This window comes from Austrofundulus limnaeus, unplaced genomic scaffold, assembly GCF_001266775.1.
Source record: "Austrofundulus limnaeus strain Quisiro unplaced genomic scaffold, Austrofundulus_limnaeus-1.0 Scaffold1887, whole genome shotgun sequence".
NCBI lineage: Eukaryota > Metazoa > Chordata > Actinopteri > Cyprinodontiformes > Rivulidae > Austrofundulus > Austrofundulus limnaeus.
The window spans coordinates 8,120-23,269 of record NW_013954289.1 but is presented as its reverse complement, the minus strand read 5'-3'; the positions used below and the strand labels follow the sequence as shown (position 1 = coordinate 23,269).

Here is a 15,150-nt window from a genome sequence, read left to right as displayed (position 1 = left end):
CACACACACACACACACACACACACACACACACACACACACACACACAATCCCTGAGGGAACATTCTTTGACAGTTCATGTTGCTTTTGTGCTTCAGTGAACAAACACACACACACACACTCGATGGCGTGTTTAAACACACTCATTTAGGCACAAACAGTAACACGTCTGCACCTGGTCATCCAAAGTTAAGGAACTGCTTCGGAAACCTCACGCCCTTTTATCCAAATAGTTGAGTTCTCAGTAGGTGGTGTGTGTGATTGTGTGTATTTCATGTGAAGTTTCCCTGTCTTGTCTTTGACACCAGCAAGTTTCCAGGCACATCACACCTGAAAGGAGTGATAATCTCATGAAATACAGTACTGTGGGGCTGTTTGATTGATAGGTTGTTTTCAGATGGTACTGGTAAAAATTAGAATTAGATAAATAAGCATTTATACATCACACACCAAAGTAACACCATTTATTGTCAAGCTGAAGTGTGATACATTAGTACTTTACAATGTTCTATATAAAACACCTTATTAAAATGTAACCAGTTGCACTTGTTCTAAAATGAACACCCAACACTGATAGTTGATTTTTTTTTACAATGAACATTATATTGAGTTTCATAAGTAAGTTTTAAAGTATTTATATTGACACTTTTTTAAGGCTGGAGTTTGAAGTTTATTTGATTAAAAACCAGTAAAGGAGCTTATATTTGTGTAACAGAACAGGATGTCAGTGCCAGGTAAATCAGCCTGGCTTTCGCAATTTACCGGATTTAAATCAACAAGCTGGAGACAATGCAGCTCTGGCATTCACTAAGTGATGTTTTCTACATATTTGAGACCTGCGGAGCGACAATAGACGATAACTGATTGCTGGGTGTGTTTTTCAGATAAAGTGGAAATGTGAGCCTATAGGCCTGATGAAACTCAATCATCCAGGAAGTTTTAGATTTACCAGATAAAGAGCAGGTTTTGTTGGAAAAATAAAAAGCCAGCTGTAAATCATTCAGATTTAATATCAAATAACCACTAAGGGAGTGAGCTGAAAGTTTGTTGATTCCTGTACGCTGACGACTGTGTGTTTTATTTTGTAGGAGCCTGGTCTGTGCAGCCATGCTGATGTATGATTACCCTTCAAAGACAGACATGGAGTCGGTAAGGCATGTGTGTGAGTGGGATATCTGTGTGCTTCCATCGTGCCTGAACATGTTGCTCATCCCCCCCCACCACTACTACCCAACATGTACCTATAGACACACCATTAAACACACACCCACACACACTTTTGCTACGCGTCTAGACCGACTGGTTCCCACATTCCTGCTCTTCCTGGACAAATAACAAGCTGCTTTGCAGTAGAAATTTGCATACAATGGTCACACACACACCCTGCCAGGCTAATGGACACACACACACATTACTCAGAACAGCTATCTGTTCCTGAAAAGGCCGCTGAGTTTAAACTTTTTTTCTCGTTGTTTGCGCTGCAGAAACATGTTTTCCGTGTTCCTCAAGGCCGAGCGGAAATGTTTACCTCTCTGCTCTTTTGTCTCTCCTCTCCTCTTCCTCGCAGTCGTTCTACACTTCTTTGGTGCAAACCCCAGAGCCGTACGGAGTGATCTTCCCCCACCCCGGCACCTTCTACCCAGTCCCTATGCAAGCCTTCGCCCAGCCTCACACCCCACAGACACAGCTGGAGCCCGTGGACTTGTCCGTCAGCAAGCGCTCCTCCTCCACCTCCTCCTCCCCGCCGTGCTCCTCCACGTCGTCCCCGACCTCCCCTCCCAGCTCCCCGTCGTCCCCGTACAGCTCGGCGAGCCGCGCCTCCCCCCGCTCCCCACTGCGCTCCTCGCCGTCCCACACCCTCCCGCCGCCGCCGCCCACCGCCTCCCTGCCTTTCCACTCCAACATGGTGACTCCCCTGGTGGGCTCAGGCTCCGGGGTCATGGTGTCACCGGTTATGGTGCCCCTGCCCGTCTTCTACCCGCCTCCTCTTCACCTGCACCAGCCCATAATAGTGAGCCAGCAGGTCGCCGGTGACAACGACCATCATCCAAGCAGGGAGCGCAAGCCAGGTGTGTGGCACAGACTTCCTGTTTAATTCAGAGCGATCATTTTGAACAAATACTATCTTACCTGTTGAAGGTAGCTCAGTTTGAATAAGTTTAATTTAAAGCTTGATCTTAAAACGCTTCATCACTTCCACATTACACAGGAAATGTGATATTCCTGCAGGAAGGCTCACAGTGCAACAGACACTGCCACTGTTATTACTAAAACCACAAAGTCTCAACAAAATAATGATTAAAATCTGATAGTGTTTGTTAAATAACGTTTGCATGAACTGCTATGAAAAATTTGAGAATTGTTTTAAAATTACAGCTGTCTACTTGGGTCCTGTCTCTTCACTTTGATCATTTTTGTTCATATAACATCACTAAGCTACAAAGTTCAAATTTAAGTTAGACATTTTTTTTCCAAATACCTTATTTATTGTTTTAGGCTTTAGACTCATCATCATCAGATACGTAATGTTTATGGATATGTGTTTAAATGTGTTCATTTACAATAAAAACCTTCTCCTTCTTTCACTCTTACCCAGTTCTCCCTATGAAGGCGGTGGATGGACACAACCTGCACAAGCCCATCAAGACCGAGGCTCAGCCTGAACTCTGTCAGGACCAGCTGAGCAGACATGACAGCAAACCAGCAGCCATCAGGATACCGCCCGAGTACGAGTGAGTCCAAACACCCACATGAAACTGACTAAACACAAAGAATTCCGCAGTGCTTCCACTTCTACTTTAAATGGAAGTGACTCAGTTTCAGCTCCATCCTGATTGGGTTTAAGGCAGATGTAGTCCCCGGGAACACACTCGTTCATGAGTTCAGGAACGGATTACTTGTGCTCATCCATTTTTGTCTTAGACACTTTAAAAGAAGGAAGACTTTTTACATCTAGACTAATTACATCAATGTCTGCGCAAGTTCTGTTCTGGTAGAACAAATGTTTCACAGACATGAATCTGTCGTTCCTTCGTTGCATTTCTCATTCTCCTAATTTCTCATCCCGTCTTTCAGCCACGCCTCCCTACCACGAGGATCTCACGTCGGCCATCTTGATGAAGCTTCATCAGTGTTTTGTTTTTTTTCCTTCTCGTCTCTCCTCCCCAGGGTTCCCACGGGTCCTTGAAATCCTTGAAAGCTTGTGAATTTGAAAATTATTTCAAGGCCCTGTAAAGTTTGTGAAAACAGCCAAAAATTACACTTGTCCTTGAAAGTCCTTGAATGTTTTTTTGGGGGATTGAAATTCTCTATTCACATGATTGATTTTCATCATCTTTTAAAAAAAGAAAGTATAAAATTAAATAAAAGAACTTACATTTGTTGCGGAGGATAACTCAGGATTACGGTAAACTGACGTCATTGTTTCTGACTCAACAACTTCTGTGTTGTTCACTTTTTCATTGAATTTATATGATATCAAACCTGTTTATTGGTATCATTCTGTGGTAGCAGTAGGTAATTTCCACTGCGTGTGGTTCTTTAATTTAAGGAAACTGGTACTGGAAATTCCTTGAAAGGTCCTTGAATTTGATGTTGCCCAAGGTGTGGGAACCCTGTCTCCCTCACTCCGGGTACTTCTTGTTCTTTTTCAACAGATTGATGGTTGGCCTTTTTTCTCCTCTTCAGCTCCCCTCGACGCTTCTTCCCGCTCTTGATCTTCAATGTTACGGATCGGTTTCGCGCAACAGCGTTTCATCATTTTGCAAAATGAAGGCTTTTCCTCATAAAAATAATTGCAGGGTATGTCACCGGTGCAACAGTCGGGGAGGCACACCTGCGGTTAGTTCTCATCCGTTTGTTGTTTGAGTGTACGTTGAGTGCAAGCCATCCGTTTCTGATGTTTGTCAGCGCAGCTGTCTTTTACAGGCCGCTTTTGTCCCCGAGCCAACTGTAAAAGAAATGGTCCCTTAAGAGAAAACAACAAGGTGTGTTGTTTCTGGTTGTAATGACATACGAAACTACGATTTAAACTCATAAACTTTATTACAGAAACTGTATCACTTCCCTTGACACCATTAGAGAAAACATGTCCCATATATTAGGCCTGTTTTGATTTTAGCACAATATTGTCTGCCTTATGTTGTTACAAATCACCCTTTAGTGACAAGAAACAGCAACAGAACAGAAATGTGCCTACCCAAGAACACAACATCCCTATTATTATTATTATTATTATTATTATTATTATTATTATTATTATTGTTATTATTATGAAAGCAATTAGCTTTAGGCCATTGTAGCCTTTTCTCAAAAAGATTAGTATTATTTTCCTGCAAAATAAATTATCTTTAACCTTTCAGGTGGGAGATTAATTGCGAATAAAGTCGTCTTCATAAAACATTATCGAAATTGCAACTGGCTCAAAATCACAAGACTTTTGTTCACATTCTTTCCCTTTTTTCCACAAACATTTTTTTTAAACCAACATTTTTCTTCAGTCTGTTGTCTAGCTTGGTGCATGTTTTTCCCTTTGCAGAGCAGTTTGTTTTTGTCGCTGCTTTTGGGCTGAGAGGTTCTTTGTTGTATCGGTTCTTGGCGTTTCATTGGAGCGAAGCGAAAATCGTGCTGCATTCCAACTTTTCCCATCACTGAGGAACAAAGGAACTCAGGTCAATCTGCTGCTGTTCTGATAAAAGATCGCTGTACCGCTCCCCTTTTTCCCACGTCGCCTCTGACCATAGCTCCAACAATGACCTTGGTGGGTTTGAATAAACCTAAGAGCACATCAAAGGTGTGACGTTATCTGTTAGCGCCTCTTCTTTGAGCTCGCTGTTTTTACTTGTATATGTACGCCGAATAACGTACGTTACCAATGACTTTTATTTCTTAGGGAGCTGGTGGGTGTGCGTAATAATGATGGGTTTGCCAGTGTTCATCTGAATGTGAGGGTGGAAGGGGAATTTTGCACATTCCTTTATCCGTGATTGATTCACATTTCAACACTTGACACCTGTTTTCAACCGCCACTTACACAAACACACAAACAGCCAATTCTTCCAGGATATGACACAAAGACATTTCCTGATATTTTTGGCCTGAAACTCAACTTTTTTTTAAATGCACGCAGCGGCAGGAGCTTTAGAGTCCTGGAAATACATGTAGACTAGGGCCTGAAAAGGTGTTACAAAAATGTTTGCTACTTCCCAGGTTTTAGAGCTTAGTTTAAGTTGTGAGTGCGCGCACTGAGACTGGATTTAAGTGAACGAATAGTTGAAGTGCAGATTGATAAAGTTGTGACATGACAGAGGTTACAGGACAAAGAGCCAGGCCGGGGTTAGACTGGAAGAAGATGGGCGGGGTAGTTTAACTTCCTGACAGAAACTATTGCTCAGGAGAGAAGCTGCAGCCCAATAAAACTGGTTTCAACACCACGAAAGGGAAGTCTGGCGTCCTCTGCTGGTCAAAGTAAAAAAATCTGATAGTCAACATTTTCAGAGTCCTTAACCCCAAATGAGTCTTTCATGGATGTTGCCATGACCTGTATTTTTTTTTAATTTATTTATTGTTTTTGTTTTTTACTTACTGATTTTTAATTTAAGGACAATTTAACCCTTGATATGAGGGGAAAACATATGCAGGCTTTCCTACTTTGTTATTTTTATTTAACAGCCTATCAAGACATTGCAATCAGTACATTTTAAGCACATTTTCTTCTGTCTCTTTTAGGTGCAACAACCCATCAGTAATAGTTCGTATGAGCTCGAAGCATCCCCTCCCCGCCGAATCTCCCGACACTCTGAAAAAGCGAAGGATTCACCGCTGCGACTTCTCAGGCTGCAACAAAGTGTACACCAAAAGCTCCCACCTCAAAGCACATCGCAGAACACACACAGGTGAGAGGTCTCAGCCGCACTTTTCCAGATGTTAAAGATGATAAACGAGCCTTACCTTGTTGCTTCTCTGTGCAGGGGAGAAACCCTACAAGTGCATGTGGGAAGGCTGCACGTGGAAGTTCGCCCGTTCAGACGAGCTCACGAGACACTTCCGCAAGCACACGGGAGTCAAACCGTTCCAGTGTCCCGACTGCGAACGCAGCTTCTCCCGCTCCGATCACCTGGCTTTGCACAAGAAACGCCACCTCCTGGTGTGAATCCCTCCACCGGACAGCATGGATTTTATGTAGGGGGTTAATTGTTGGACTGAACCACTTGGACTTTAATGGGGTTAAAATAGCCATTCTTAACAGGGAGTGGGGAACTTTTCCTCAGGGTGCACGTTTTAACCCTTTCACCTCATTAGAGCGAAGAGTAAGAGCTGATGTCAGCTCATTTTGACCTTTCAAAAGACATGTGGTTGCAGCATCAGAACTCTGATCAGCCGTGGAAGATCCAAACACCTGTCCTTTCTTCTAACTTTTTTTTAAAGGGGGTGGCTGCAGCATCTCAGCTGGCTTGAGAGCGGCGCCCTCCTCTGGCTGCAGAGCCAAACAACACCAAGCAAAGCATGGCTCAAGCCTCACACATCTCATCATCTACACACGCGTGTTATTTGCTCGCTAGGCCAGTAAAATGTGAAACCTTCCAGAATGTATCATATCACACACCCACTGTGCTTCGTGTCAAATGTGCTTCAGCTTTTTGAAATACCTTTTTTTTTTTCCAGGTTTTTGCTCAGCTACCTGTGACATAATGCTAATCTTTCTTTTTTTTAATGCGCCTACACTTTACAGCACCACACACCACATCTGCCTCTTCAAGCTTACATGATGAAGTGATGACAGGTAGCTCATGCTTGCTTTCTTCCTACACATGCAGTATGGCTCAGACACAACAGAAAAGTGCACTTAATAAAAGCAGCTCATAGCCTTGGTCTTGTTTGTGCTTTTGCATGGGAAAAAAAAGGAAACAAAGTGGGACTCATTCATTTTTAGAGTGAAGTGTTTATCAAAGTTTTCATTCAGAAATGTGAAAGTAGCTTCCCAGGGGCATTATTTGTATGAGTGATAAGATACCACTCACTTGGTTTAAGGGTAGAAGAATTATTATGTCTTATGTATTATTAACGAATTTTATATATCTATTTTGGTTTTTGACATGACACCGTGGTAGCCTTTTTTATTTGTGGCACTTTTATAAATGAAAAATGCAAAGTGCATAGCAGGGAGTTGTTGCTCTTAAGCGAATGGCATTTCAGGAGCAATTGTGCCGTTTACGAGCCCGCCTTGCAGAAGATGTGCTTCGAAATTGAATTTTATTAATCCGCAGTGATTGTAATCAAAGCCACACAACAGCAGTTACACTGCTTCTAAATGCCATTGTGATTTTAGAGCACAATTTTTTTTTTTACACATTTTGGAGAACAAAATATTTTAAATAGCGTCTTTGTACATCTCCAATGTGCACTTTATATATAATAAATGTATAGAAAACAGTATACTGTATATTATTCCCAAAGCCAAAATATTTGAAATCACTTTTTTGATGGTCTGATCAATCAAACGCTTTGAGCAGGTGTCATGGTTTGTCATTTTCCAATGCCTCATATATTCATATGTACACAAATAACTATACCGAATGTAGCAGCTCAACTGATCTGTGTTTTGTTCATTGATACTCTTTACAGTTTTTGTCTGTTTTGTTTGTTTTTGCTTGTGTATATTTTTATATCTATGCAGATGCAAGTTGTTATATAATTGATTTTTCAATGAATGGGCAATTAAAGGTTTTTGATATGCATGATTTTGATACTCTATATACATTTCTATTATTGTTGCGTCTTTATTAAACCATATCTCTTTTTAATCTAAGTGGTGGCAATTCAAAGGGAACATGTTAAACTGTGAACATACAACTGTATAGGTTTATTTGCAATTTTACATTTTTTAAGAAAGAATTTTAATATCACTCAATAAACTTATTGGTAACATTTGCTAAATGGATTGTTGTGTCAAAACGTGTGTGTGTTCTTTCCCACAGTTGTATCGTTTTATTATTGAGGACTTAAATTGTACAGTTTAATATTGAAGTTCTTCTAGCTTAGATGTTTGCTGTAAGTTTTACAAACCCTGCACATACAAAGCACACACAGTAGTCACAGGAAGTGTATTTCAATATTAGTTGACATTTTTAATGTGTTCTTTGATGAGAACTGACTAAATAATAAAAATAAATAAAAATAAAAAAATTCAAGATTTCTCTAAAGCATTGGGCTCGTCCGGGATTTGAACCCGGGACCTCTCGCACCCTAAGCGAGAATCATACCCCTAGACCAACGAGCCACGACGTTGGACCGAAGAACATAAGGTCAAATCGTAAAAGTGTGAAACCCACGCGTGTTTTGATGGTTTTCTTAAAAACATTATGCATTTTATACATTTTTATGCTCTAAATGACGGATAAAACATATTACTTGTAATTTTCTGCTCAGACCTCAAAAGTAAAAGTAAGATGCTTCCCTTCTCATCATTTCCGATTTTGCTTTGCTTGTTATTTATTAGCTTCTACTCTTAAACTTTGTTTAATGTCATTACTTTCGATAAAGCGTCAGGTGAAACAAACTTAAAAAAACAGAAAGCTTTGAATTTTGTATGCTTGTTTGTCTTTGTGTCTATGGTGTATAATGATGTGAATGTGATGCTGTATTTCTGAGTGTTTTATGTGCTGCAGAACAGGAACCTGCTGTAAAACAGCAATTATGCTGAGTCAGGCTTGATTTTTAATAATCTTTTCCATTTAATAAATAAATCAAATCAAATCAAGGCAGCGTTGTAGGTGAAATTTATATCGAATGCAGAGTGAATTAAATGTTGTGTAGCTTCAACTCAGGTTAAAACCCGTGCAGTTAGAGCGACTCTGGCGGCAGGGAACTATCTTGAGAGTTCTTCATCTCTGGTGCCGTCAGTGGTCTCGCGGCCTGCCGACGTGGCGGGGCGGAAGAGGAGCCGCTGGCTGGCACCAAACGGGTGAGCTGCACTGTTTGATTGTCGAAAACAAAACTATCTTTGAACATTTCAACTTCCCTGTGTAAAAACTGCACAGACTAAACTCTCTACAATGATAACTACTGTGTCGTTCTCGATTAAAGAACTACAAATGTCGCGTTTTTCCTGTTAAAAGAAAAAAAAAAGAATTGTCATGATATTGGCTTTAAATGCTGCATACAATTTGTGTTTGTTTCCAGATTTCCTAGCAGTGTGTTGCAGAAGTTGTAGAGTTGTTATTAAGTTTTAAACAATTATAAATGAAACAAAATGTATTTGTTGTTGACTTGACTTGTAACTTGTGATGATTTTGTGTCACATTTAGGGGTCACTGCATTCTACTAGCGCGTTTATTTGTATTATTATTTATACTTTACATACAAAATTCTGATATTCTTATTGTTCCAGGTCACTTTTAAAAATTATATTTTAAGATTGCATTGTGTTTCAACTTTTTGAAAATGCCTTTAAAATAACATTGCAGCTCGAAAAAGCAAAGCAATATATTTATCTTGTTGTATACTATTTTTTGAGGAATAACAATAACTACAATAACTATGTAATTATAACTTTTTGGCTGCCAAGAAACAAAGACAACAGACTGAAAACATTGGGCGACAATAATAAATGAATTAGGTGTACTTGCAGAGAGTTGCCACAAGATGGCGACATTGTTCATAAATAAAAATTCATGCTTTTTATTTTAGTTTGTAAAAGTAAGAAAACCATATTTTAATCTGTTTTAAAATGTTCAAATTTTTAAGTTTTGTTTAAAAAGTTGCTTTTTTTTCTTAAATTCCCAAATAGATTACTGCAAAGAAAATTGTTAAAAAAGCGATCTTATTACTTATTGACTATTTCAATCAGTTTTAGGTTAATTTACTGATTCTTGCAGTAACTTGCAGTTTGATGCTGAAAAACTGCAAACTATAAAACTATTTTAAAAACGTTTAATTTACACCAGTGGTGTTTAAATAATCAACTTTTACCCAAATAAAATGGTTAAAGTGTTTGCAAACTTGTTTTACATTGATTTATTGATTGACTCAATCTTTGGGCTAGAGAACTGACCTCTTGTTTTGCCATTCAGTCATTATTCTTGTGTTTACAAGAATAGTTGAGTAAGTCACACAGTCTTTTAGTTGTTTTTCTGTTCTTTTAAATGCTTATAATTTCTTATTACAAGGGCAGGACTAACAGACAGTACAGATTAGTAATAACCCCTCTTACAGATAAGCATCCTCTTCCTAGATCACCATGTCCCAGGCAGCCCCCTCTGAAGCGGAGCTCAGTACCGACAGTGGGCCTCCATCTGCACACCCTCCACACACCGATCCTGTTCCCCATCAAGATGTCCCAACGTCACCTGAACACCCATCCGCTCCACCGCAGCCTCCTCCCATACCTGTCGACCATCCACGGTCCACCGAGGAGGCAGTGGTGGAGGACGCCAAACCTGATGCTACAGAGGGTGCAGTGGAGGCTCCTGCCGAGGGTCAGGTGACTGAATGTGACCAAACGGTGAGCCTGGAGCCAGAGGCAGACGGTTCAGAGGAAGAGGTGAACTATAAACAGTTAGATTGTAGCTTTAATCATGGATACTTGTGATTTAAAACTAATCTTGTGATTTATGTAATGTGTTTACAGACATCTCTCCAGCAGAAAGAGAAAATCTGGGGAGGCTGGAGTTCGTGGGGAAAATCTCTCCTGAGCAGTGCTACCTCTACTGTTGGTGCGTCTCCTGTTTTCACTTTTTATCCCTTGTTTTCTGGATTAGTTTTAGCAACGCAGCAGGGCTTTGCTAGAGTCAGATTTAGAATTGATGCCAGTTAAAAACTAATTTTAGACTCCACATCCTATGTCCTCCATCCTTGACGTGTGTAAACTTCCATGATTCTGTTTACAGGGCAAAGCCTGACCTCCGTTAAGGTGAAGGCAGGAGAAGCTCTTCGTCTTCACAGGACCTCAGTAGGGGAGGAGGCGCAGGAGGAGGAGATGGAGGGAGCAGAGGAGAAGGAAGAGGCAGGAGGAGGTGAAAACACTGATCCGTCCAGCTCAGAGGAGTCTTCATCGTCAGGAGCGGCCGCTGCTGCGGCACCAAGCAGAGGTGTTTTCTCTTCAATCACACACGCTGTGCAGAACACTGTGAGTGAACACACACACACAAAAATGCAAAATTTTGTGTTGCAGTCTCACGTGACTAGCAAGCATGAGTTCTGATTGGACTGAGCCTCCAAATTGTGTTTTTTTTTTTTTTTGTCCCTTCTTTTGCCTCTAAGGGTAAGTCCGTCATCAGTGGAGGTCTCGATGCCTTGGAGTTCATTGGGAAGAAGACCATGACCGTTCTGGCTGAAAGTGACCCCGGTTTCAAAAAGACGAAGATCTTAATGCAGAAGACCGCCTCTCTGAGTCAGGCATGTGGATGCACAATTAGTCCACCCGCTTCGGATGTTATCATCCATTAAATGGATGTTATTAGCGGTTATCAGTCCCATAGAATGGCTTCAGACTGTCAGCTGGTTAATATGAGGCATAAAGCTATTAAGGTTAGTTTTAGAGAAAATGACGGGCTACGACAAACTAGACCGGACTCAGATTGTTGCATTCCAACATATATGACACTGGTAACCCACTAGGGGGCACTGTTGGGACAGTCTGAAGCCATTCTATGGGACTGATAACCGCTAATAACATTCATTTAATGGACTGATAACGTCCGAACCGGCTGAATTCATCATCCTCCGTCTGAGGAAACACTGCGAGGAAATCTGCAGTTTCTAACTTCTGTTCTGCTCTTGTCAGATGTTGAGGGAAGCGAAGGAGAAGGAGCGAGCTCGTCTGAGCAGCCAGCTCGTCGGTGCGCCCACGGCTCACTACGGCATACTGTTTGATGACTACCAGGGCCTGTCGCACCTCGAGGCCCTGGAGATCCTGTCCAATGAGAGCGAAGTGAAGGTAAAGCTCAGATATCCAGCCTGGGAACAGAAACTCCGTCCGATTACATTCAGCGCACTTGCATCTTTGTTCTCCCAGGTCCAAGCCTACCTCTCCTCCCTGGTGGAAGAAGAGCAGGAGGAGGTGAAGAAGGAGCTCATCTTCATCAAAGACATTTTCATCAAGCAGCAAGAAGAAGAAGAAGGAGAGGAGAATGGAGGACAGACGAAGGATAACGGTGATCTAAGTTCCCAAATACACAGTTCTACTCCTTTATGTGAGTGATCCAGACCAGACTGAGGTAGACGCAGACCCTGAGCGCTGACCCGGGATCAGGTGGTTTTTGGCAGACTTTGACAAAGGGACATGCAATCAGGGGAGAGACACCTAAATCTGAGCTTTTCTTTTAACGTCAGCGTATTAGAGACGATGGTTTAAACAGAAGATTAAAAATACAGGTTTAAAAAATGGTTAGATCTTAGTCAACAAATGAAAGCAAACATAATAAATAATGGGTTTTTTTCTTCAGCAAAGTGGGTTGCTGTCATCTTAAAACTACCCTAATATGAAAATAATTTTAGTGGTTTATGTAAACACCTTCCCTAACACATTTTCTAACCATAACACAATTATTTTGGCAAAAATATTAGGATATTTCTGCCAGAAGCAAGCCCAAGGTTCTAAAAATAGATTTTTTCAGTAAATAACAAAATAGGGCAAATTGACAGCAGTGTAAAAAGATATAAAGCAGAATTTGAGTAAACTAATATAATATTTTTAAATTAGTGTATTGGTCTTGCTTAGACTAGCTATTTTTATTTATTTATTTTCTTTATTTATCCTTTATTTATACAGGAAAATCTCTTGAGACTCACTGTCTTGTTTACAAAAGAGACCTATCAAACACCACAACAAAGTAACAAAAACAAAAATAATACAATTTACTTAAAGGCACAGTGTGTAGGGTTTGTTGTTTTCAGCGACATCTAGTGGTTGAGTGGTTGAATTATCCTCCCTGGTCCTCCCCCCACCCCCACCCCCTGCTTCCAAATGCCACGGTGTCTCTCAGGTGTCAAAAACCTTTGATAATTCCAACTGCGATGTCTACCAGCAGCTTCAGGGCTAGTGATGTTTCAAATGGTAAGATAAAGAGCTTTAATAAGTAAAATTATACCTGCTATGTTTAAATGCACAAAATTTTTTAATCGGATTGAAATGTATTCAGATTAAATAATCCGAATGTACTGTTTACATGGACCCAATCCAATCATGAAAAGTGTTTACATGCACCGGAGTTTTATTCAGAATAAAAGTCTGGACATGCGCAGTGTTGTAAACGTTCAGCTCTACTTCTGTGTTACAAACGTAAACAAAGCTCCTCTGTGTGCTCAGGACGGACCCGTGTCAGCTTTTAATAATGGTAGAGACGCCGTTACTCCTTGGTCGAGCTACAGCCTGCAGGTGAAGCAATACGTGCTTTTTATTTTTATTTTTTGCGAAGCAACGTCTACTGTTTGCCTCCTTTTTCATCTGTTAAGAGAGGAGGAGGAAAAGTTCTGCACAGTGCAGCACAGCTGGAGCACTGCTGTCCCACCGGGTGAATGAAAGTCAGCAGACATGCGCACAGGTCAGTTTTCTACAATCAGAATAAGATGATCAGATTAAGTGTTTACATGAACCTCATTCCGATTATCAATCGGCATAACCCACCCTTTTCATTCGGATTAAAAATTCATTCGGATCGAGCTCAATCGGATCAGAATAATCGGAACAAGCTGTTTACATGACGCATTTTAATTCCGAACGGCTGTTTAATCCGATTACTTTTATCCATGTAACCGTAGCTAATGACAGACAACAAATATTACATTTATAGTATTACAACTAAAACCGTTTTTGACGCCACCACCGCAGTTTGTCCTTCATGAGCCTTCGTAGACAAGATGGCGGTGCAAGATGGCRGCTGCCTGTAGTGGCGACCCGCGACCATGGAGATATAAACAGCTTTTTATAAGGTAAAAATAATAAAACAAAGCCTTTGTCTGCAATGATTAGACATGTTTTTTTATTATTGTCATTAGTGATTATCTCAATTTCGGCTAAAAGAATTGACAAAATCCTACACACTGTTCCTTTAACACTTCTAAAAATCAATACCATACATCATTAAAGAAAGGGTTTTCATTAAAACAACAATTATTCATAAGTTACATCAATTAGCTCATCAGTGCGATTAGAGCAGGGGTGTCTAATCCTGGTCCTGGAGTTCCACCAACTTGTTTTAGAGGTTTCTGTGGTCCAGCTCACCTGATTTGAATGAATGAGTGATCAACAGGCTTCAGCAGAACTTGAAGTTCCACCACCGTATCAGGTGTGTTGGAACAGCGACAGACAGATTAAACTGTTACTCCAAGCTGAGGTCATTCAAAGAGCTATCTGCAACAGGTAACATATTCATTATTTATTTAGAATCCAAAAGAGCTAAAGCTACCCCACATTTTGTCTGTTTATCTTTATTTAAACCCACACATGATGCTGTTTGTGATTGTAGCTTTAATCAGGCGTAAATTATCCAACAATTACCAAAAGCTCAGATTAGTTTGAATCTTTGTGGAAATGTTTTTTTCCCTCCTGATTATCTGAAATGTTACCGCAACAAAACACATTCTGAGGCGCGGGTAGTGTTAACATATCCCACCAGCCTCGTGTCACGTTATGGTTTAAGTGACTAAAATGTGACGGGTGCCTTCGGGGACTGTCACAGTTCACTGCGGGGACCTGGAGGAGGAGGGGAGGAGGGGTAAACCAGTCCTGATCCAGCGTCGGTGTTCAGGGGCCAATGACAAACTCCCGACAGAAACAATCACTGGATGTGCATGTGTGTCGGAACGTGTTCGGCTCTTTTCACGCAAAGCGTCGAAATTAATTTGGCATGCAAGCAGAAATCAGGCCACGACTGAAATGGCAGAAGAAGGATGTTGGTTTAATCTCAGCATGAGGGAAATCAGAGCATTAATAATGTGGTAGAAGGTGCATGAATCAGAACTTTAACTGGTCTGAGGGAATTTAAACTCGCTGACAGGAGAGCGCCGTTTGTTTGTCCTCATCAGCTGCTGACGGCGAAGAGTTTGTCAGCGTTCTGACTGAGCTGCTGTTTGAGCTTCATGTTGCTGCGACGCCCGACAAACTCAACAAGGTGACCTACACACACACACACACACACACACACACACACAC

General features: G+C 40.9%; 2 protein-coding genes and 1 non-coding gene across 4 annotated transcripts in view; 2 read left to right on the top strand and 1 right to left on the bottom strand.

Annotated features, from left to right (window-relative positions):
• Positions 1-1,087: 1,087 nt before the first annotated feature.
• On the top strand, positions 1,088-7,938 carry klf3 (Kruppel like factor 3 (basic); the record flags this gene model as incomplete). Its single annotated transcript, XM_014033899.1, is given in 5 exon segments — positions 1,088-1,148; positions 1,567-2,068; positions 2,596-2,731; positions 5,727-5,893; positions 5,969-7,938. Coding segments are annotated over 5 exon segments (1,048 nt in total), but the record flags the coding sequence as incomplete, so codon positions are not given.
• A 267-nt stretch (positions 7,939-8,205) lies between these two features.
• Positions 8,206-8,277, bottom strand: trnap-agg (transfer RNA proline (anticodon AGG)). The gene has a single exon. It is a non-coding gene; the product is annotated as a tRNA-Pro (tRNA).
• Positions 8,278-8,878: 601 nt separating this feature from the next.
• The window catches only part of fam114a1 (family with sequence similarity 114 member A1), a 12,860-nt gene continuing 6,588 nt past the window's right edge, over positions 8,879-15,150 (top strand). Inside the window, exons 1-8 of one of the 2 annotated variants that reach the window (XM_014033898.1) lie at positions 8,879-8,961; positions 10,231-10,539; positions 10,627-10,711; positions 10,886-11,124; positions 11,259-11,393; positions 11,782-11,934; positions 12,013-12,151; positions 15,024-15,109. In XM_014033898.1, coding sequence (XP_013889352.1) covers positions 10,237-10,539; positions 10,627-10,711; positions 10,886-11,124; positions 11,259-11,393; positions 11,782-11,934; positions 12,013-12,151; positions 15,024-15,109 — 1,140 coding nt within the window. In that variant the 5' untranslated portion in view covers positions 8,879-8,961; positions 10,231-10,236. Of the gene's footprint in view, positions 8,962-10,230; positions 10,540-10,626; positions 10,712-10,885; positions 11,125-11,258; positions 11,394-11,781; positions 11,935-12,012; positions 12,191-15,023; positions 15,110-15,150 lie in introns of both variants that reach the window. The other variant, XM_014033897.1, reaches the window with a different exon arrangement.